Source organism: Xyrauchen texanus, chromosome 43, assembly GCF_025860055.1.
Source record: "Xyrauchen texanus isolate HMW12.3.18 chromosome 43, RBS_HiC_50CHRs, whole genome shotgun sequence".
NCBI lineage: Eukaryota > Metazoa > Chordata > Actinopteri > Cypriniformes > Catostomidae > Xyrauchen > Xyrauchen texanus.
In genome coordinates, this window is record NC_068318.1 from 29209454 (window position 1) to 29234160 (window position 24707).

At 39.2% G+C, this 24707-nt stretch overlaps 1 protein-coding gene across 3 annotated transcripts in view; it reads left to right on the forward strand.

Moving 5' to 3' along the window:
- The window catches only part of LOC127635639 (calcium/calmodulin-dependent protein kinase type II subunit gamma-like), a 76626-nt gene that overhangs the window by 31060 nt on the left and 20859 nt on the right, over nt 1–24707 (forward strand). For 2 of the 3 annotated variants that reach the window (XM_052115804.1, XM_052115807.1), the window contains 8 exons: nt 1575–1677; nt 2677–2760; nt 4446–4540; nt 4644–4766; nt 5179–5262; nt 5369–5411; nt 9549–9638; nt 16903–16940. In XM_052115804.1, coding sequence (XP_051971764.1) covers nt 1575–1677; nt 2677–2760; nt 4446–4540; nt 4644–4766; nt 5179–5262; nt 5369–5411; nt 9549–9638; nt 16903–16940 — 660 coding nt within the window. The remainder of the gene's footprint in view (nt 1–1574; nt 1678–2676; nt 2761–4445; nt 4541–4643; nt 4767–5178; nt 5263–5368; nt 5412–9548; nt 9639–16902; nt 16941–24707) is intronic. The other variant, XM_052115806.1, reaches the window with a different exon arrangement.

Consider the following 24707-nt stretch of genomic DNA (forward strand, 5'->3'; position numbering starts at 1 on the left):
TTCAGGACGGGGTGGAGTTAATTTTTGTAGTTGAACTTGTTTGGCTTGTGTGCAATCAGAACACAGCCCAAATCATGGGCCAGGAACGCCGAGACGCCATCTGAGCTCCACAAATAGTTCGAGCAGATGGCAATGATGATTGAACCAAAGAAGACCGTGAGTTTTCGTCTCTTTGGAGTTCGGCAGCTGTAGATCCGAGATTGATTTAGTCTCAAATACCCATGATGCTTTGCTCCCCTGGACTCAATCTCCCACCTGGCATCCACCAGAGAAGCGGGAACATAACCTACTTAAGAACAGCGCAAAGTGCCACTTACACTTTCTGAACCATGTTATTAATTGTTACACTTAAATGACAGTAGCTTTACTGAGACATTAACGTTTTTCTTAAAAACAAAGTGAGAACTTACATTTTTTTAAATGTCATTGCATTACCTTAATATGAAACCAATTGGCATCTGCAAACAAATGCTGCCATAAAAACTTTTCTTTTAAAAGGATAGTTCACCCAAAAAGGAAAATTCTCTCATCATTTACTCACCATTATTCCATCCCAAATGTGTATGACTTTCTGTCTTCTGCTGAACACAAATGAAGATTTTAGAAAAATGTCTGAGCTCTTTTGGTCTATACAATACAAGTGAATGGCTACCATCATTTTGAAGCTCCAAAAATCACACAAAGCAGCATAAAAGTAATCCATAAGACTCCAGTGGTTTAATCCATGTCTTCAGAAGTGATATGATAGGTGTGGATGAGAAACAGGTTCATATTTAAGTTCTTTTTTACTATACATTCCCCTCCCTGCTCAGTCAGTCTCTATTTTAACTTTCACTTTCATGTTCTTGTGTTTTTGGCGATTTGCATTCTTCATGCATACGTCCCCTACTGGGTCAGAAGAATAATGTTTAGCAAAAAAGGACTTAAATATCGATTGTTTCTCACCCACACCAATCATATCACTTTAGAAGATATGGATTTAACCACTGGAGTCATTTGGATTACTTTTATGTTGCCTTTATGTCATGTTTGGAGCTTCAAATTATTGGCACCCATTCATTTGAATTATATGGACCTACAGAGCTGAAATATTCTTCTAAAAACCTGAACGTGTGTTGTGCAGAAGAAAGAACTGTGTGTGTGCGTAAATCTTGTATTTAAAGTAAAACTAAGCTAATTTCCCTGAAATCTCTTAACACCGGTGGGATTGCTGATCCTGTCAATTAAGATAATCCAGTCGGGCCTCTGAGGAAGGTGTTGTAAAGAACATTATGGGGTAGAATGACAGAGTAGCGGTAAACATGCTGTTGAGTAGACATGAACAGGATATAGAGCTCTCATGAATATCGGGTCAAATACATATTTCCAATATACAATATGTCACGCTCTCAGATCTGAAATTGCTATAACGTTGTGCTTTTTTGCAAGCTACAGGGGACGGCACAGCATATATTTTGGGAGATGATTCTGTTTGTATGCTGGATCTCGCGAGCAGCTGTGGATGTATGTTATGTGTTAAGTGTTAAAAGGTGACATGTATCAGATTTTGGTAATACGAGTGATCTCCCCCCCAGCCGGAGAACCTGCTCCTGGCCAGTAAATGTAAGAACGCTGCCGTCAAGCTGGCCGACTTTGGACTGGCCATTGAAGTGCAAGGAGACCAGCAGGCATGGTTTGGTACGTGGTCACTTTAAGCTCTCTATCTGAAAACTCAATGTTTAATATAAAAATAATCATTTCTTAAACTCGTCTTTTTTCTTGTTTTTCATTAAAAACACCTGAACATACTTAGAACAAGAATTATTTAACTTAAAAGCAAAATTGTGAAAGATAGTCAGACTTGTTTTCAGAGAATATATCTCTAATTAATTCTACGGGCAAATTATTATAGATTTATTTAGGCATAAACCTCATAAAATTTTGTTGGAGTTATGTTTTAAGGCATGTTTATTTTTATTTTTAACAATATTAAAACATGCTTAAAATGCTTAAAACAAGAAAAACAAGATATATTCTTTGAAAACAAGTCTTAAGATTTTATGCAATTTTGCTCAAATAAATGTATCTTGTTTTTAAGGAATATATATATATATAATTATTTATATTTTTCACACACACACACACACACACACACACACACACACACACACATATATATATTACTGTATACACACACACACACATTACTGTACACACACACATATATATATATATATATTACTGTACACACACACACACATATATTACTGTTCACACACACATATATATATATTACTGTATACATACACACACACACACACACACACATATATATATATTACTTATTTAATAAAATAAAAAAATCCTTGTTGCTTATTTAAAGGTATACTTCACCCTAAAATCTAAATTCTATGAGCATTCTGTCACACACCTTTGGTTGCAAACCCATTTGACTTTCTAACACAAAAGGAGATATTTGGCAGAATGTTACATTTTCATCGAATGAAAAGATGCAATAAAGGTTAATGGTGACTAAAGCTAAAGTTCTGCCGAAAATCTCCTTTTGTCTTCCTCGTAAGAAAGAAAGTCAAACGTGTTTCAATGCCCAGTTCGTTTTCACCAGTATACAGACGTCGTTGAGTTGGAAAGATACTGGAAGAGGCATTTTCAGAGGTGAAGTTTTATTTTCTTCTACAGGGTTTGCTGGTACACCAGGTTACCTTTCTCCAGAAGTGTTAAGAAAGGAGGCTTATGGGAAACCTGTGGACATTTGGGCATGTGGTGAGTCAATCTCTCCTCTCCCTGATTCTTCACATCTATTTCAATCTTCTCGCTCTTCAACACCCCACACATATTCAGACACATCAGCTCTCAGATGTGGAGAGCTCTTCTACTGCAGGTGTTGTCAAGAGGCCGTTGCCAAGTGCTGCTTTCATCAGCTCAGCCACCACTGCCGTGTTCCTCGTCTACAGTGTTGAGTGATTTTATTACTTTGCAAATTAGCAGGTCCGAAGCCTGGTAGCATTGAGAAGTCTGATTTATTTTAGCAGATTGTTTTGTTTGCACAGGCAGAACCAATCCAAAAAATGAGTTCATAGTAACCATGGCTGTCAAGCTCCAGAAGGACCAATAAACAACTTAAAAGCACCAAAAACTGTTGTCTATATGTACTATATTCCCAATCTTAGGAAATCGTAGCTTTGTGTGAGGAATAAACAGAATAGGTATTTTAAATACTGCTGTTTATTACCATGATTTTCATTAGGTTGTAAAGATTGTGTCAAATGTTTTGTTGTTTATGGTTTGAAAATGCCACCTAACTTTGTTTGACTCCCAAACAAAGTTCTTCCTTAAAATCGAGTGATTAACAAATGCTTTGCGAATCGGTTTCACTAAATAATTCAGTTCAGCAGGACATCAGTAATAATGGCTAGAACATTGAAGCTTTATATAGAATACACTAAAACAATTATTTTCAATTTCATAGCAACATTTTAAGTTGTATTCATTTAATTTGTTTAAACATCGCACAATTCAATTTGATGGAATTTTGTAATGAAATTGAAATGCATAAATCTTAAAAATAGACTAAATATGGGCCTGAGTGACTCCAGCCAGGTCTCCTAAGCAACCAAATTGGCCCGGTTGCTAGGGAGGGTAGAGTCACATGGTGTAACCTCCTCGTGGTCGCGTTTAGTGGTTCTCGCTATCAATGGGGTGCGTGGTAAGTTGTGTGTGGATTGCGGAGAGTAGCATGAGCCTCCACATTCTCGGAGTCTCCGCGGTGTCATGCACAGCGAGCCACGTGATAAGATGCACGGATTGAACGTGCCACCACGAGGACCTACTAAGTAGTGGGAATTGAGCATTCCAAATTGGGGAGAAAAGGGTATAACATTTTAAATAAATAAATAAAATAGGTTGACTATTTTTTTGAGTGTAGCATAAAATCTAGTAGGGCCGGGCTTTGATACATATTATAATACTAATTTGACTCGACATTGATTCACAAGCTCTCAATTTGATTACCAATTTGATACGATACGATTTGATTTGATTCTGATTAATTAAGTTATATTTCAGTTTTAGTGTCCTTTTGGCAATTTTTGGCCTCTTAATAGATATCCTGGAAGATTGTTTCTGTAGATATTGCGTGCAAGCTTTTGCTTTTTTGGATTACGTCGTCACTAGTGTCCCAAATCACTTGCTTACATAAATTAATTAAGTTAAACAGAACCTTCTAACTTGGTACATACATTTTATATTAATAATACAAATAAAACAAAGCCCAAACTATGCAATTGCTATTTATTTAACAGATATTATAATCAACACAACCAAAACTGGCGATCTATGATTTCAAGACTCGATATCGCGATCGTTTAAATGAAGATCGCGATGAATTGGAAAATAATTTTTTTGTACCCAGCCCTGGTAGAAGTGAAATAATAATAATTTCTTTGCAGGAGTCATCCTATACATCCTTCTGGTGGGGTATCCTCCATTTTGGGATGAAGACCAGCACAAACTCTATCAACAGATCAAAGCCGGGGCTTACGACGTGAGTCCTCACTAGTTTTCGGACTTGTCCTCTGGATCTCGTCTAGGCCTTGTAATGTGTCAAAATATTCCAAAAAGGACTGATCTATTCACGTTTCCTGTAGTTTCCCTCCCCAGAATGGGACACGGTGACACCTGAAGCCAAAAACCTCATTAATCAGATGCTCACCATCAATCCAGCCAAGAGAATCGTGGCCCAAGAGGCCCTGAAACACCCGTGGGTCTGCGTGAGTACCCCTAAACAATGCACAATACCTACTATACAGAATATATACGTACAGTGGGCTTAAAATATATTTGGACTCTTAAGCTGCATTTAACAGAGTCTGAATGTCATTGCATAAGATAACAAAATATCAAAGCGAGTGGCATTTGCATTTTTGCTCAATGACTTTTAATCATCTGGTTTCAAGGGGATTTTTTACATGGAAAGTCATTTTCAGAGATGGAGCAAGTTGCTATTTTTGATGAAAGATTACAAAGACAAGCATTTTCTATAGTAAAATTTGATTTCATGTTGACTTAAAGACCCTAAACTACATGCATAACAACTCATCAGGTCTGCTGGTATGTTTATATGGTAGATGCATGCAGTAAATACTTTGACTTTTAATATTTTGATGGCTCTTTTTCCCACAGCAACGATCCACTGTGGCCTCCATGATGCACAGACAGGAAACAGTCGAGTGCCTGAAGAAGTTTAACGCGAGAAGGAAACTTAAGGTTTTATTGGTTATATAATATCTCTTTACAATGCATTTCCTTGTTATGTGTCTGAAACCCATCCGCTTTGTTTCTCTTTATCTCTTTGTCCCTTTTTCATATATAGGGTGCAATTTTGACCACCATGCTGGTGTCACGAAATTTCTCCAGTAAGTTTATTTTGAGCCTGTTCCACACACCCATTGCTCTTATACATACAACAAAAAGAGTACACTTCATTACTGAAATATTGAAAGAATAGTTCACCCAAAAGGGACCTTCATGTCATTCCCTACTGCTATTTTGTCCTGTGGAACACAAAAAGAGATGTTTTGGAGAATGTTCTTTTCCATACTACAACAGCTCATGGTCACCACATCTATCAAGCTCCAAAAAGGACAAAAAGCACCATTAAAGTAGTCCATAGGACTCATGCACTTGACTTAAATACTTCAGAAGTCTTATACTAGACTAAGACTATAGTGCACAAGTCAGACGCACTACTTTTATGGTGCTTTTATTATGCATATTTTTGTCCACTTTGTAGCTTGACAGACAAGGGCACTATGAATACAAGGGTGAGTAAACAATTCGATTCATTTTGGGGTGAACTATTCCTTTAATAGAGACCTGACTCCCATTCTAAATTAATCAAAAACACAAACCCTTAAAGGGACAGTTCACCCAAAAATGAAAATTCTCTCATCATTTACTCACACTCATGCCATCCCAGATGTGTTTGACTTTCTTTCTTCTGCAGAACACAAAGAAAGATTTTTAGAAAAATATCTCAGCTCTGTTGGTCCATTCAATGCAAGTGAATGGTGATATAAAGGCAGCATAAACGTATAGCATACAACTCCAGTGGTTTAATCCATGTCTTCAGAAGCAATGTAATGGTTTTGGGTGAGAACAGACCAAAATGAAACTCCTTTTTCCACTATAAATCTTGACATCGTGATTTCAAGCTTGATTACACTTCCCATCATCATCTAGCACTCTGCCCACGCGTCAAGCACTAGGAAGTGTAATCGAGCTTAAAATCACGATCGTGCCTAGGGACTGCGATGGCTAAATGTACAGTAAAAAAGGATTTATAATGTGGTCAGTTCTCACCCAGAACCAATTGTATCGCTTCTGAAGACATGGATTAAACCACTGGAGCATTTTAGAGCTTCAAAGTTTTGGTCACCATTCACTTGCATTATATGGACCTACAGAGCTGAAATGTTCTTGGCATAAGGGTGAGTAAATGATGAGAGAATTTTCATTTTTGGGTGAATTGTTCCTTTAAATGTTAATCTCAATCTCCTGTCTTGTGCTCTGAAGCTATGGACACTTCCAATGAAGTAATTTCAAAGACACGCAAACAATACATTGGTTCCTGGTCGACTGTAGAATTTGAGATCAGCTGGACACATAAGATGAGGTCGTATCATGACAGATTCATTCAAAGATGAGCAGATCTGTTCTTGGAGGGATGGAGAATTGTAAATGTGTGGCTGCGGCAAACAGCGTGTGATAACTGGCGTTTATAATAACATGTTATTCATTTCTGCTGTACTGAAGCATCTGCTCTCTCATACCCAAGCGCACTCACACACACATTCACACACTTGCACTTCAACAGCAGACTGGTGGGCAGATGCAACAGTGTTCTTGTGAAGGAGCATTTTAGATGCTCTCTCTCTCTTTCTCTCTCATTAGCCGTCATCTCTGTCTGCTCTCATTACTGTAATTACCTCTTCCTGCAGGGTGCCTCAGTGGTAAAGGAGGCATGGGAGTGTCCGAACCTCACTCCACGCGTTTGCCCTCGTGTGTCACTCCTGTATTCTTTATTCAGCCTTTTTTTTTTTAAAAGAGATTGCTCATCCAAGATGAAAATTCTGTCATAATTTACTCTCGCTCACAGTGGCTTGTGTGTTCATGCAAAAACTTGCATTGTTTTTAGCACCAAACGATGCCAGTTCTCTCTTCAACACTCGTGCCACTGTGAACGAGCTTCTCTCATGAACACGCAACAGATGTCTTAGATTTTCACTGAAATATTACTTCACTAAAACCTTCACTAAAACCAAGACAATCCTTCAGAAGTCTTGGAATATGACACAAAAATCGCATGGACTACCTTTATGATACTTTTTCAGCTTTAAAGTGCTATCAACTGACATTGTATTGAAAACCATGCACCATGCACCAGGATATTCATTAGAACATGTACATTTGTTTTTCAAATAAGAAATAAAGCCCTACAAGTTTGGAACGACATGAGGGTGACTAAATGATGACAGAATTTTCCTGTTTGGCTAAACTATTCCTTTAAAGGAGATTCTGTATATTCTATCCGTTTTTAGCATAACCCATTGAATTCCACTTTTAATGTTAGTTAAGATTTTAGGTCGTAATTTAGTATTTCATGGCCATTTTCCACCCTCGCTCTCTGACTCTTAGCGTTAAACAGGCTGTTTTTGCTACTTTACCTTTAAAACTTTTACGTGTTAAAACATCCTCTTTTAGGATTGGCTAACCTCTTTGCACTTATAAGTAATGCCCTAGCTTGGTTGCTCAAAAATGAATAGCTGCTGGTATGGAATCGTGAGCTGTTATATATCAATGGGAAGCATGCTAAAACCATGAGACCATGAGGTTTTCAGAATTAAATGTTTTTTGTTTTTTTTTGCAGCTTAGTTTTTATAAATGGCGTGAGTGTACTGTGGAGGGAGCTTTGTTTTCTGTTTCAAAAACAGTTCAATCTAATTAAAAGGAGTATTTTACCGTGGATTTGTGTGATGTGTTTTTATGCTTAACAGAGTATCTTGTTGTTAGCTTAGCGACATGCTAACATTAAACTCTGTTGTAATCCATTGAGAGTGGCATCGAGCCCCTTAAGGGACAGGGAGGGAATTTATTTTCTGAAAGTAGTTTTGCGTTCCCTCACAATTATTTTGAGCTCCCTCACAGTAGCTTTATTATGAATGTTAACCATGGTTTTACTAAAGTAAACTTAGTTTAACTATGGTATTTGTAGTTAAACCACACTAACCACAACATTTACCATGATTTTATTATAGTAACCATATTTTAATCATGCTTTTTGAACTAAAACCATAAAAATTATAAAGGAAAAGTAAAACTATGGAAATTGAAACGTGGATAATTCTCCCAGTGTACTATAGTGAAACCATGGTTAATATTTGTAAGGGCATACTTTTTATTTATTTATTTTATGGTAGGAACCATAAGATGGTACTGTAGTACAACTGTAGTAACCTTGATTTTTGGCAGAATGATTATAATTTTAATTTCCAATACATTTGGTTCTCCTTTTTATTACTAAGGGTTTACAAATATGGCTAAATATGGTTACTGTAGTGACACAATGGTAAATTTTGTGTTTACAGTTTTACTACAAATAATACCATAGTTGAACAATGGTTCACCCAAAAATGTCAGTTCTGTCATCATTTACTCAACCTCATATAATTTGGAACACAAGAAGACTCAATATCGACTTAATGTCTTTTCAATACAATGGCAGTGGATAGTGATTCACTTAAGGGACCCTAAAGTATCATAAAAATAATTCATTAAGACTCATGCATCATATTCCAAGTCTTCAGAAGGCCTACGCTTTGACGTTTTGGTGAAAAACAACCCGAAATGTGAGTCATTTTTCATGCGGTTTGGAACAAAATGAGGGTGAGTTAATTATGACAGAATTTTCACTTTTAGGTGAGCTATCCCTTTAACATCAAGTCAGGTTCTTTTAGATTTGTTTTCTATTCTATTCAAGTGCAACCCCCTTCTGTCTATCTCTGATTGTTTCTCGATTCTATCCCTAAATATGGTTTCACCGTGCTGATGTATTCCCTGCTGATAGAGAAGAGTGTCTCCCAGAGGAGAGCTTGACAATAAAATGAGATTTTCCTTTATTCCAGCGTGACAGGGTAAGCCTTATTACAGTATATGTTTACGCCAACTACTGTAATGGACTCTCTCGCAGGGTGCCCTCAAAACCCGTCTCTGGTTGCAGACAAAAGTGTGTGTTCCGGCAAACTCTCTCTCCTTGCTAACACACTTCTCTTCCTCCTCTCTGCCTTCTCATTTCTCTCTCTCAGGGGCGAATCCACTAAATGTTTGCACCACATTTGCGCACTTCATTTCAGCACAAAACCTACATCTTGACCAGTAACTGTTAGGGAAAATTCAGCTAAAAATGGAAATACTCACATTTCATTCTTAGTGAATTCCCCCCTAAATATCTATGACATTATTGGCATATGTGTGTGTCTGTGTGTGTATGACAGTGGGCAGGCAGACAACAGCTCCCGCCACCGTCTCCGCAGCCATCGCCGCAGCTGCCGCGGCCGGTACCACCACCAGTCTGGTGGAACAAGGTAGCCCCGCCCCCTCACCTCACATTGGAGCTCGCATCCCATCATCCGTACATCTTCTCCACTTAACTCTCTCTCTCTCCCATACATCATGATTCATGTTCAGCATGGAGCTTGGAGCATGCCACGGTTACAGTGCTCTCAAACTCTGCATTGTGGACAGCATTGGCTAATTTTAAGGAATGGCCGTCAGATATCGCACTCTCTTTTAATTCTTAATTTTCCATATCTCTTCCTTCCCATCTAGACCTCTTTTGTAGTCACCATAAGTCACAAAACTTCTCTCCTTTTGACCCCATATACACCTGGTGTTAAGTTGCACCTTGGGTGATCCCATCACGTGTGGTCAAGCGAGACACATCGCTGTTTACACCTGGTTGCTTAAATGCGTCTCCTGTGACCACTTGTGATTGATTTCATGACGACATACATGAATCGTTATGTCAGTGTTTCTGCATGATAATAAACAGCAAAAAAGTCATAAAAGACCATAAAAGCACTAATAAAACCGGTGCGCTGTTTTCGCAACATTTCAAGCAGAATTCTCAGTTATGTATTATTCATTATTATTGAGTTATACTTCAGGTGTTAGTGTTTCTCATCAGTGTCTGGGTCCGGGATGCGTTCAGGACGGATTAGCGTTTAAACCTCAAATGTGATGTGGTCAAATGCTTTTTTTGACCATCTTCATATGTGGTTTTTGTCATACGATCAAAAAAACGATTTTCCACCCCGTTTACACCTGTATATAATGCTGACCACTTGTGATCGAATCATCAAAACGCATCTTAATACCAGGTGTAAACACAGCCTTTGTCTCCCCTGCTGGAAAAAAATTGGTCCCACCAGTTTAAGGTGGTCAAGCTGATTTTTGGAACACGGTAGCTGGTTGCTTGCTGGTCCTAGGTGGTCTACCTGTTCTAACCAGCTTGACCAAGAGGGTCTACCAGGTCAGTCTTGCCCTCACTGGGCAAGATTAACTTGTGGCCATTAACTTGGACCAGCTAATGACCCTAAATGAAAAGCTTTGGCCCAGATTACACCTGGGATTAAGATGCGTTATGGGCAATCCAATCACAAGTGGTCAGGTGAGACACATCGCTGTTTACACCTGGTCGCTTAAATGAATCTCACTTGTGTTCAAGGGGAGGGTCTCTGATTTCATGGCGACATACATCAGTCTCTACATCAGTGTATTACTTCATGATAATAAAGTGTAAAAGAAGAAAAAGAAAGCGCAGAAAAAATGTGCTGCACTTTTTTCTATTCTCTGTTATTCTCTACAGAATTCTGTTATTTTAGAAAAGTACCTGTATTAACTAAGCTTCAGATGTGCGTGCTTCTCATCTGTGTTGATGCATGTTGATATCAGGCACACTGAAGGTCTGTTAAGTTCTTGTGCATGTACAGTATATGTATTCGCTGTTTTATTTGTTATTTTCCAAACGGACAGTAATTTCCTTTCAAAACTGAACATAAATGTTTATCTTTGGGCCCTATCTTAAGAGCGCTAACGCTAAGTGATTTGGTATTTTCGTGCAAGCATGTGCTAAGTGTAGGCACAAGTGGGTTTGGCAAAATTGTGCGCACAAAGTGTTAATGGGCTGGGTCAAGTGCAATTTCATTCTGAGGTTCTTCTCCGGTTATTGAACCTTCTCCATCCTATTAGTCCATTCTAGGGGTGTAACTCCTATAAAGGGCTGAACTCACAGTTCGGTTCAGGTCACGATTCTTTAACCTGTTGATACGTATTTGTTTGCACTCGGGAGTGATGTCACTCTGCTTACATTTAATATATAATTTACAGTCTATATATGTAATTAATGTTAACAAATTATACATCTTTTCAAAGGTCTAAGGGTTCAACATTGATATTTGTGCCAGGAGTACAAATGAAAACATGCAATATCAAAACGCGATCGCCAGGTTAATCCAATTCGGCACACTTGGGTCAATTGTCCATGGGAAGCGTTCATTGAAAAACATCCAATTGTACTTTATATTACATATAAAGCAAGATCCAGAGTGATCCCATTCTTAGGGAAGTTTTTCCTGGCCCTCCCAAAATCAGTTTCAGAAGAGCACCGACCCTAAAAGACAAATTAGTTAAAATTCTGTTATCTAGCAAAAAGCTTCATCTGTCTTTAAAGGGCTTATATAAATGTGGCCCATGTAATTATTGCTGTAATATAAAGGAGGGTAAACAGTACACTGACTTTAAGACTAAAAAAACCTTTGAGGTTAAGTCCTTCATTAATAGCAACACACAGTGTTGTGTATCATCTATCAGGCAGTTGTGGTTGCTTCTACATAGGGAGAACGAAGCGTCGTTTAAAGGATAGGGTCTCTGAACATAAGTATGCCATTAGAAAACATAAAATAGACTATCCTATGGCGAGGCTTTTTCAGGCAGCCCACAATAGCAACCCTGATAGTCTTTTTTTTCCCAATGTGCTTTTAAGTCCTCGTGGTTACGTAGTGATTCACCTCAATCCGGGTGGGGAGGACGAATCCCAGTTGCCTCCGCGTCAGAGACCATCAACCCTCGCAACTTATCACGTGGCTTGTTGAGTGCGTTGAGTGCTATGTGATCCATTAGAGATGTACTGGTATTAAAAATCATCCCAGAACAGGGCAATGGTGACAGTGACACCAAATGGAAATATTAGCTAATAATTCTGCTTACTGAGAATACAGAATTATGTGAGATACATATGCTGCATACACACTGTCACTGATTACAGACATTTAAAATACGTGTTTTTTGCACATCTCGTTTGTTGCCATTAAAGGAATGTTCTGGGTCCAATACAAGTTAAACTCAATTGACAGCATTTGTGGCATTTGAGGCATAATTTATAGCATTTTAAAGCTTCTTTTGTGCATGAAGCGATTTCCATGTGAATGGCCAGGACGTCATGCTTATTGGATACAGATGCTTGTAAAATAAAAATAATATATATATATATATATATATAAAAAACGTCTAATCTTCACGATGCGTATCGTCACATTTTTTAACCACAATGTATTGTGCTGTAAAACACCAGCGATATAAACAAAGACAATTAACTTTATTACCGCCTGCTGGTGGAATCTCCCAATTGAAATGCAGGAACTGAGTTTAAGTAGACTTTGCACTGAAAACAGACGTGCTTCTGAAATGTCTTGCCGCAATGACCTATTTATCAGGAAATGAGCAAGTAGCACTTTGCGCCACTTCATTGACATAAAATACACCCACAGTTTGCGCGCATACACCCACAGATAGCGCAAATGCACTCCCACCCATGCCCGATTTTGCTTTGCCCTGGCATGAAAATTGACTCATGTTCGCTGCACCTAGCACGGTTACAGAAATCGAGCCCTATTATTTATTGAGGCCAAGAAGCATCCAATTAGATAGAATAAGACTGTGAAGCGACCATCCATGGTTCGTTTTGTTTTCCATGACGTTAAGGTACGGGCATATCAGAAAGCAATGATAGCACAATAACAGATTGTTTACTTGCTACTAAGTGCTTCAAAGAAAACTCTGAGTATCTGTCAAAAATTTGATGCCACTAACCCTGTAAACCTTGGCAAATCCAGTCACTATTTCTTTTTCTAACTTTTCTGGTGGACTAATAAAAACCAAGGCACCCTGATTCCCGAAAATTGCATAAAGGCATCCAATCAGATTGAAATGGCCAATTTTAACCGATTTGACAATATGCTTGTGGAATATGCACCATTTTAAAGACATTCCAGAGGCTGAGGATGTAAAACCAGCTACCGTCATACGCTAGTTTAAGCTGGATTTTCCAGCAGCGTCCCTCGATCTCTACCTCTCTTTCTCTTTTTATCTACCTCTCCCTCTCTTTTCTTCTTCATCCTCTCCTTATAGTCATTTCTGCATTCATCACACATCACCCACTCTCTCTCTCTCCTCTTCTGTTTGCTCCATCCATCCACAGAACCAGTGTTCATCGGTTGTGTTCTGTCTCCTTCTATGTCTTTCTTCCCTTGGCTTTCTGATTTTAGGTCTCTCTCTCTCTCTCTCGCTCTCTTGCCTGCTTACTGGTGACTGAATGTTGCACGAGAGCACACAAATGTCATGTGATGCAGGAGAACGTGGCCTGATCTGATCTGACTGCATGTGTCTTAAAGTGTTCAGGAAAGGGGGTTCAATGTCCTTTAGTAATTAAGCACCTAATTCTAGGGTCGTTCATCTAGTGTGAACACACCATAAACGTTTAATTGTGCTTATTTGTCTGTTAGAAGCTAAATGTAGTACTTTGTACAGAAGAATTGTGTTCATTATGTGTGTGAAATTTGAAAAGATTTGTTTGGTGGTTATGATTTTAACACAGTTGCATGTTTTGATTTTAGTTTGGTTGAACAGCATGGTTTTTACCTATAGACCATTTCAAGAATGTAAAAAAAAACAATCGAGTTAGAACGGTCCAAACATATTTCCGGATCCTTTCAACAAAGTATCTTTTTCGAGGTAAGTCAGTCCTCTCGGTGGCTGTTTTTGAAATGCTATTGGGCAGTGTGGGCAGCTATTTTTCTATGTAAGCAAGCGTTATGACAGTTCAGCTCCTATCTATTTGAATGGGGAAAGACCGAAATCTCCAAAACGGTTGGTCAAGATTACGATAAATGAACATATTTCAAATAAGCTGTAAAATGTTATTGATCCGAGTCATGTGGGATACTGGATTCACTCGAGCGGCCCGGCCATGACGCATGCTCCTATCCCCGATTTCGCATCTAACTCACGCAGGGGTTCCAGGGTAAGTGTCCGGCGACACATCTAACTCACACTGGACCCTCTCCGCTCTGTTCCTGGACCCGCGAAGATGCCAGCAGGTATAGATCGGTCTCCCGAGGAGAGGACCGCTCGTGTTTAAAGGCAGCGGTGATGAGGCTGTATTTTTTACATTGACCATTCTCCCATTCTTTTTAATAGAAGTGGCCTGTCTCTGCTAAATAGTCTCTGTTACTTGACGTCACAGTTCTTGAAATGGTCAATAGTGCAACTCTTCTTTTAAAGTTCTTCCCAGTGTACATAATAAATGGTTTAATTTATTTATTTATTTTAATCTCTTCTCCCACAGATACCCACCTCAGCGAAAACCTTTTTACAGCCTTTTGACTTTGTGTTGTTTGTTTTTTGGTCTGTTGATTTTGGTGAATCAAGTTGGTTACGCCCCCTAGGTGTCTCTACAATGATGCCATGAAGAAAAGGAATTGAAACGTTACTGTGACATGCCATAGACAAACATTAGAAAATAAAACCAAAGACTTTTGTCTTATATGCCAGTTAAGTTTGAAATCACAAAACTTGCACACATTTGAACCCCCTACCCTTGCCCTCCAGACGAACCGCCAGTTATCTCTCTCTCTCTTAATCTGTTCTTTCTCAATCTCTCCCTCTCTCCATTCCTCTCTGCCTCTAAAATGTGTGTCAAGGTAAGATTCTCTCTCTTCTCCTCTCTTTCTAGCCCCCTTCACGTCACACCTTCTCTATATCTGCACGGATTATAAGTCAATAGACTTAAGTGCTGTAGAAATGTAGAATATCTCTTGTGCTGTCATGCCAGTGCAGATGTGAACAATTTAAAGTTCAAATCGGATTTGGATATGGCTCAGTTTCATTAGATTTCATTTAGGTATAGTAGGAATCTGCAGCTGGCATCTTTAAAGCTCTTTATTCACTTTGACAAAGCTTCAACATGCTCACTTGTGAGGACAATGTAGCGTTTCACAGTAACAGGTGCTTGCTTCCTCATGAACTGAGCATCTCAGCATGTCACACGTTTACTTCGCTGTACTTCGCTGCACTTGGTCAATGGGGGGACATCTGGGGATGTCCTCAAAGATAAAAAGAAGTTCATACTGAAAAAGACCATTGCTGGTCACCAGCATAAATGTTATGTTTTGGATGCTGGTGTCTCCACCTATCCTCTTCACTAGTTAAATAGACAGTTCACCCCCCCAAAAAAATGACAATTCTGTCATCATTTACTCACCCTCATGTCGTTCTTAACCCTTTCATATGGCTTCCTTCCATAGAACACAAAAATGGATGTTAGGCAGAATGTCAGCCTCAGTCACTATTCAATTTTATCATATGGGGAAAAAGATGCAGGTTTGGAAGGACATTAAGGCAAATAAATGATGGCAGAATTTTCATTTTTGGGTGAACTATCCCTTTAACCAGCAAGACTTCCATGGTCAATCTTTCACTTAAAGGTTCTTTGGGACACCAAAAATGGTTCTTCAATGGCATCGCTGTGATAACACACTTTTGGAACTGTACAAGTGTATTTGTGTAAGTGTAGGTCATGTTTTGCCTACTCCCCACAATGCAAAAAATATAATGATAATATTTTCCTTAGTATTTTTGTCATGCTTTGCAGTAAAAATATGTAAATGTCCATCAAACAAGACAAACTGACGGAAGAGGAAATATGACATAACATTTTAAATCTTGTTTACATAGAAATCGGACCAAAGTTTTGTGAGGTTTATGGGGGTAAAATGGGGTAAGAAAAATAAACCTAATTTGAGGGGAATTAAACCCTTTAATTTAAAAAATGTTCTTACCCCAATTGCAAAGTTTTTTTTTCAATGTATAAGCATAAACTTTATTAAATTTTGTTACTGAAAAATAAGACAAATATACTTATTAGAAATTGTATTTTTTGCCGTGATGGTGAGCGCCAGCCAATGGTTTTTTTATTTGGTGGAAAATGGCATAATAAACATCCCAAAGAATGTTTTTATGAAAATCAAAGAATGCAAAAAGATTTACGTGAGGGTTAGGTTTATTTTGGCCACAGAAAATATCATTAGCTTTGTATAACACAAGAGAAGTCAATGGAAGTCCCCACTGTGATTAAAAAACAAAAATGCATGTGCATCTATGCGCTTAGACACATCTGCATGCACTAAGGCCATCCCTAAACCCTCACTCCTGTATGGGAGGCTTCGATTATAATTTCAGATTCATTCTTAAGAATTCTGCTCAGCCGCATTGTATGCATCCTAACACACAACGCACTTTTGTGTGTGATGCATGTGTGTACAGTGTGTGCATTCCACATGTAGTGTTTTAAACTGTTTTAATCCTCTAAATGTGGGGCGGGGGGATTTGCCTGGCCAGCTGGCGATGCAGTTATGGGACATGTTTGGAGAGCACCATAAGCACTCGGTAATGTTGACTGGTGCTCCTGTCCGAGTGTGCTGATGTTTACCCTTCCTCTCTCCTTGTCTACAGCAGCCAAGAGTCTGCTCAACAAGAAGGCCGATGTCAAGGTAAGACGTCCTCCTCCACACTTCTCCTTCCTTCTATTTTATTCCCCTTTCTACCCTTGTTTGACTTTTGTAAACAGTATTTTTTGTCTGGTTTTCCAGTAAAAATATCGAAACATCCTTAAAACCAGATAAACTTACTTGAGAAGCAAAATTACAGAGAATAGATGTTGAATTAAGTTTATTTTTCTTATCCCCACTGTCATATTGTTTTTTCCTTGTTTTAAATGCGTTCCTCTGTAGATTTAGCCAGATTTATGCTTTAACAAGAACTATTTGCCAATGGGGTTAGAAAAATACACTTAATTCAAGATACATACTCTGAAGTCTTAATATCGAAAGCAATTTTGCTTCTTAAGTACATTTATCGGGCGGCACGGTGGTGCAGCGGTTAGCACTGTCGCCTCACAGCAAGAAGGTCGTGGGTTCAAACCCTGGTTGCCCCGGCCTTTCTGTGTGGAGTTTGCATGTTCTCCCCGTGTCTGCGTGGGTTCTCTCCGGGTACTCTGGCTTCCTCCCACCATCCAAAAGACATGCAGGCTAGGTTAATTGGTGTCTCCAAAAAAATTGCCCTAGGTGTGGATGTGGATGTGGATGTGGATGTGGATGTGGAGGTGAGTGTGAGTGTGAGTGTATGTCTGTCTATGTGTGGCCCTGCGATGGACTGGCAACCTGTCCAGGGTGTCCCCAGCCTTTCGCCCAATGTTAGCTGGGATAGGCTCCAGCCCCCCGCGACCCTGTACACAGGATAAGCGGTTGACGATGGATGGATGGATGAAGTACATTTATCTTTTTTTATGTTCACTGGCGGCCAAAAGTTTGGAATAATGTACAGATTTCGCTGTTTCGGAAGGACATTGATACGATAATTCACCAAAGTAGCATTCAACTGATCACAATGTATAGTCAGGACATTACTGATGTAGAAAACAGCACCATCACTATTTGAAAATAGTGACTATTAGTTGACTATTTTGATCAAATCTAGACAGACCCCATTACCCGCAGCCATCACTCCAACAACTTATCCTTGAGTAATCATGCTAAATTGCTAATTTGGTACTAGAAGATCACTTGACTGTCTGCAATAGACTGGCATGTCTTAAGGTCAACATTAGGTCAGAAATGGCAAAAAAGAAACAGCTTTCTTTAGAAACTCATCAGTCAATCATTGTTTTGAGGAATTAAGGCTATACAATGCTTGAAATGGCCAAAATTTCATACAAAGGTGCACACGACAGTCTTCAAAGACAAAGGACAACTGTCTCTAACAAGGACAGAAAGAGATGTGGAAGACCAGATGTGCAACTAAACAAGAGGATAAGTACATCAGAGTCTCTAGTTTGAGAAATAGACGCCTCACATGTCCTCAGCTGACAGCTTCATTGAATTCTACCCACTCAACACCAGTTTCATGTACAACAGTAAAGAGAAGACTCAGGAGGACTTATGGGAAGAATTGCAAAGAAAAAGCCACTTTTGAAACAGAAAAACAAAAAGAAAAGTTTCGAGTGGGCAAAGAAACACAGACATTGGACAGCAGATAATTGGAAAAGAGTGTTACGGATCTTAACCCCATTGAGCTTTTGTGGGATCAGCTAGACTGTAAGATGTGTGAGAAGTGCCGACAAGACAGACACATCTATGGCAAGTGCTACAGGAAGTGTGGGGTGAAAGGTCACCTGAGCTGTCTTGAAGTTCTGAAAAATAGTTGAATGCCACTTTGGTGGAAAAGTACCAATTTCTTTCCAAATGAGCAAAATCTGTACATTTTTCCAACATTTTGGACGCCAGTGTATGTTTGGATATGTTCAGGGTGTTTAGTGGAGGAAAATTATGTTGGCAATGTTTGCCTAGCTCGGTTTCCTGCAGAGCAGGCATTCTTGAAAGTTAAATTTTTTTCTGTGTAAATTTTGATTTGGCAAACGCCAAATATGTCCTTGATCTGTACAGCTGATCTTGGAGCATCTTGTTTGCGTTTGCAGCTTCTGTCTCTATGTTCTGTCCATTTGGCAGTCTCTGTGTGTTTTGGTTTACTGAGCTATACTTTGGGGGCACAGTGGAGTGAACTAAATGTGATAAAACCTCCCTTTTGGGATATATGGGTTATCCTCATTTGGACAAATGAGTCATAAATCATATACAGTATCTAAAAATGCTTAGAGTTAGGGCTTGGTTGCGTATCTGTATGATAATATATTAGGGCTTTTGGGGTGGTAGCTAAAACCAGTGTGAGCTTGTGCATTCGACCCTGATCTTTCTAAATGTCATTAAACCTTTATCATCTAACCATTATGCTTCAGTCACTGTCTGACATGCCCCAATCGTCGTACCCATGCTAGGGTGGCGACTCCATTTCCATTTCAATTCCAAGCGTTCCTATACTTGGCCTATAAGTCACAAGATGGTTGACCACAGATCTGCAGGTGTTTCTTGGAGAGAATGCGCACAGATGTTGACCTCCGACCTGTATGAGCTGTTAGAGAGAGGTTTGTTTGTTCTGATAACGTATAATCGTCTCAGACAGAGTAGAAAGATCATCTTTCACCTCCATCACACCGCTGAATTAGAAATGAAACACAGACTGCCCTCTGTAAGGGATTGGATGAGGAGTATAATCTAGAGAATTATCCTCTCCAGTCGGCCCTGCCTCGTTCGGAGCATTAATCATACATTATGTAGACTTATAGCATGCAGTTTTTATGAGACTGATGTGAAAAAGCAATCTGAGGAAATTCCTTCCGGTGCTGTCCGTTTCTGCATATCGCGGCTCCGTTTTGTGGTCCGTTCTGCATAACGCGGCGGCTCATAACGTGGCGGCTCATGCTTAAATTTGAAATTGCCCATCAAAACCCTTGTAAGGTACTGGGAAGAGAAATCAAAACTGGGCGCTGTCCTTTTCTGCTATCGCGGCCGACCCACTTGCCCGCTCGGTTCTCCCAATGGCCAGTCCGCCCCTGATCAGCCCCAAAGTGCATCGGCCCACCGGAAAAATGCCTGGTATGCCAGATTACCAGCCCAGCCCAGATGTACAATAAAAAAGATGGAAGGTTTAGTACTTCTGAAACCTGCCATAGATTTGTGAAAAAATACCCCTATTATTGGATATTGTCGGCTTCCAATATTGGCCTATTCAGATATGATAATAAAAAGGCGCTTGTATTGTCTTATACTGATTCGGTCACCACGTATCGTGCATCCATATTTTCAGTCTCCCTCACTCGGTTTCTCTCTGGCCTCTGCGTGTCTGACTGTGGTTGTGTCTGAATCAGCATTGCTTGCTGTCCACCGTCAGCACTTTAGTCAGACTGTGAGCGAATTCAAATCGAAAGTGATCATCCCTGTGGCATACTCACTACGAAGGACAGAGCTCTTAATGTGGGCACTCTGAAGGGAGCATGACATTACATTTGGAATATAGCCATTACTAAAAATCTTGTGACAGGGCCCTTTGTGAACAAATTACATTTCTTACTTTTGTTTGGAACAACCCTTCGAGTGGCGTCCCCTTCTCAAAGTGCCCTTCAAGGGGGAAAAAATGTTGTTTGGAAAACACCATGCTCTCATTACAGTATTCAGCTGTGTGTCTTCCTACTACAGAGTGCAACTCCTACACAGATTTGCTTAAAAGCTGCCCCCAGGGCACCTGCAAAAGGAACATTCTGTTTCTGGAGCTCTCATCAGCTGCTCAGGCAGGTGTGAGCTTTAATCGGCCCTGTGATTGTCAGCTGCAGTAATGAGCCACTGTTCCCGCTCTCATGGCCAATCATTCCACATTCTCTCCTCCTACCCCTCGATCTCCCTCCATGGTATCTCTCCATCCCGATCCAGAGGAGGGTGGGCCACCTCAGTGGGGAATGAAGCTCTCGATCCAGGAATAGCTGACAGTCGGAGCCCAGGGAACGAGGAGACCAAAATAGACACTTCCACAGCACCTCGCTCATTGCTTAGCAACTGGCTCTCACACTCCTTCATTCTGACATTTCTCTCTTTTTTCCACGCTCTCTTTTTCTCACAGTCTTGCCTTTCATAGTGCAGTATCAAGCAGTTCTTTGTGGAAAAATGAGTTGTGAGAAAACAAACAAACAACCATGGTTTAAGCCTGAGGGACTCTCACAAACATAAGAGAAGTAGGTAACGGTCAACTTCTCGGTTGAAAACAAATAATGGGTGAAATAAAGGGACAGCAAAGAGAAAAGGAAAATTAATAAATGTAAATAGGTAATTAATATAAATTGTGTTGCCATTTCAGAGCAGTGGGTCTTAGGCTACGTCTACATTAATCCAGATACATTTGAAAACTGTGTTTTCGTTTCAAAACGCTCTCCGTCCACACTAACGTTTTCAAGCGCTTTCCAAAAGTTGCTCATCCGCACTGAAACGTATGAAAACGCTTAACTCGTGTTTCTGCGCATGCGGAAAATCCCCGCTGCATGTACGGTCTGAAACGCAATTGTCCTCGTGTTCCATCGCCGGACAACAATTCCGAGTAAACTTCCCTTCTCCTTTGAAGGAATGCAATGTGAAGGTTTATTTTTTAACAATGCTATCAACAATGCTAACACAGGCCACCATCTTGATTGTTTTGGTTGGATAGATCACATGACTAAAAATTCGGCATTGTTTTCCAAATCATCCGTTTTCATCATCCACACTACAATGTGAAAACGGCCTTTTCAAATGTATCCACTTTGGAGTGTGTTTTCAAACATTTTCACACACAAAAATGCCGTCTTAATGTGGACAGAAGGCCAAAACTGAGAGAAAAAGATGCGTTTTCAAACTAAAACATATTTGTGTGGACTAGGCCTTAGTGGTCAAGGATTTTTTAACTTAAAAGCCTAATATCGAAGATCAAAATATAATAAAAAATGTAGTAAGCTAAGCTACCATCTCTTGTATAGGGGGGTGCTTACTTGCATAGTTTCTCAAAATCGTGATTGCCCTATTCTCTTTGGGCTGATAACCGATACCCCCCATGCACTTGCAGGCATTAAGTAAATTCGCCGAAATCTAGTGGGTTGGAGTGTCTGCACTGTCTGTGGGTGTATGCACGCAAACTGTGGGTGTATTGTATATCAAAGAATTTGCACAAAGAGCAATTTGAACTTTTCATGAGAATCTTACATTCTCTGTCATTTTAACGGAGCCTACATCCAAATCCTGAACCAGTTTTTCCATATGTATAAATGGAGTATGTCACTGTCATATAAATATGCCTGACATTTAACAAGGATGCAGTAAATGCACAAAAGAACATACGTTTTTTATGAATGTCCTGTCTTTGTTAATATCACTGGAGTTTGAGGGAATGGACTATATAGGACGTAGACGTTCACTAACTGGAGAAGAACCCCATAAATAAATTGCACTTGACCCAGCCCATTAGTGCTTTGCAGGCACAGTTTTCGCCAAACCCACTTGCGACTAGACTAAGCGCATACTGGCACAAAAATATCAAAACTTCATGGCCATGCCCACTGACTTTCCGCATATAACTTAAAGCAAAGAAAATTGGGCCTTTATTATCAAATGTTATTGTGCTTTTTAAGTTATTTTTAAAATGTTTAGATATTTTTACTGAAAAATAAGGCAATGAAAGAAAATAGATTTTTGCAGCAATAAATCTGCACTTCCACCTTGCTATTGAAAAATGTAGCTAATAGCTTTAAACTTGTTGTGATGCTACTGCCTAACACTGTACATGAAAAATGTACGTTGTGTACATTTCAGTCACGACTAGTTGACCAAAACAAGTTTTTTAATGGCCAATGCCAATTTCTACCGAAATAATCCCTATATATGTAGTGTAATTTAATAACAGCAAATAAGTAAAAAAAAACTGAATTTATATCCTTTTTTTTATTTACACTGCCTTTTCAGCTGTATGCCATCATTTGTAACTTTCTTTAAACCCTGCACATGGCGGTTTTTACTCCAAGCAGATCACTCTCATGCCAAAACTTTCACTTCTTGCTCTTTCCACCTTTCATATATCTGTCAGTTTCTGTGTGATGAATGCTCATCTCATATCCAGATTCATCCATAACATGTTTTAACGCTTTCATTTCATCTTGCATCCTTCTATCACGCCCCCACACACAGAAACGGAAATCGAGCTCCACCGTTCAATACATGGTGAGAATGATATTTAATCTTAATCTCTTTATCCCTCCATCCCTTTCTCATTTCACTCTTGTTTTTCCATTCATTCATTTGCTCATCCTGTTGGGCTTTTATGTCATTGAAAGCACAACGCCAAACAAATCTACTCTTCCTTTTTAATGATCTATATTGATTCCTCTCATGCTCATATGTCAAGCGTTTGATTTAAAGGGTCATTAAAGGGTGCACATGCAGGAACTTTCTGGGCTTTTGGGACTGCCGTTGTGCATTTGGGTCGAAGTTTTTGATATTGTGTAGAGTTGTTGTAAATTTGGACCGTTGCTGTGTTTGTTTGTTTGATTGTTAGTTTCAGCAAAGATTGCTGCAGATGAAATCTAAAGTTAAATGTATTTTATGCTTCTTGTCCTTGGCATTTACTGTTGCTCCTTTTGCATCCGTGTGTTTGTCTGCTGTTGTCTGTAATTGTGTTTCCTGTAGCTTCAAAAGGATTTAGTGGATACTATGGAAATAGATTCCAGTTTTGCTTACTTTGACATTTTTCTCTTAGAAAACAATGGACCAAGCATAGATTTTCTTGACTGGTTTCTGTGTTTTCTTTTTTAATTGCCATTTCATTATTTCAGCATGCTGGAAAAAATCATTATAGTAGCTTAAGGTGTTTTTTTGTTGGTCCACGGTGGTCTAATTGGCGTGACATCGATGGTCTGTCAGGCTGACCTCTCAATTGACTTATTTTTATGTATGGTTTATTTTGTGATAATGATCATCTGATTGTACATTATACTGTGTATTACACAGCTACTTGCCAAATTAATACAGAGGATTTACATGAAATACTGATTTGAGATGATTATGCACCCCACATGAGACTGTGGGCTGATACGAGAAAATGTTGCCCGGGACGTCAGTCAATTATACAGTTTAGAGGTCATGATAAAAACTATTTAACTGCAGAATGCAATGATTGACCAATAAAAATCAATTATTCAAGGGCCAGTTGTGTAATAATGATCATAAATGACCATCTTGGACCAGTTAAAGCCATACAAAACCAGCTGCTAGGATCAGATACTGGTTTTGCTGGCTTTTCGATCATGGTAATGTTACAGCAAGGTTGATATGTGATGATGATTTCATTTTTCTCTTAAAATGTCCTGTACTGTAGGAATGTTCCATTTCAATACAGGTTAAAGGGTTAGTTCACCCAAAAATTACAATAAAAATCTTTGCTTACTCACTTCTGTGTTGAAAGTGCACCCATTTGACTTTCTTTCTTTTTCTTTACACAAAGGGAGAACTTGTGAAACAATTTGTGCTCAGTGATGTCATACAATGGCATTTTATGGTGACCACATTTTCAAGCTTCAAAAGGACACAAAAGTATAATTCAGAAGTCTGATAAATTACTCTATAAGATTCGTGATTGTAATGAAAGCATACGCTAAGGTTTGGTGAGAAAAAAAACAAAATGTAATGTATTAGTGAAACTGTTGACAGACCGTTGCTATCCTCTGCATGTTCGTGAGACCAGTAGTTCACTCGGCCTGCTGGCGGAATGTGGCGTTCAGGCGAAAACACGTTTCATTCTAAACGTATCTAAAAACAGTCCGCGACAGCGATCCTAAAGAACAGAACAGAACACAG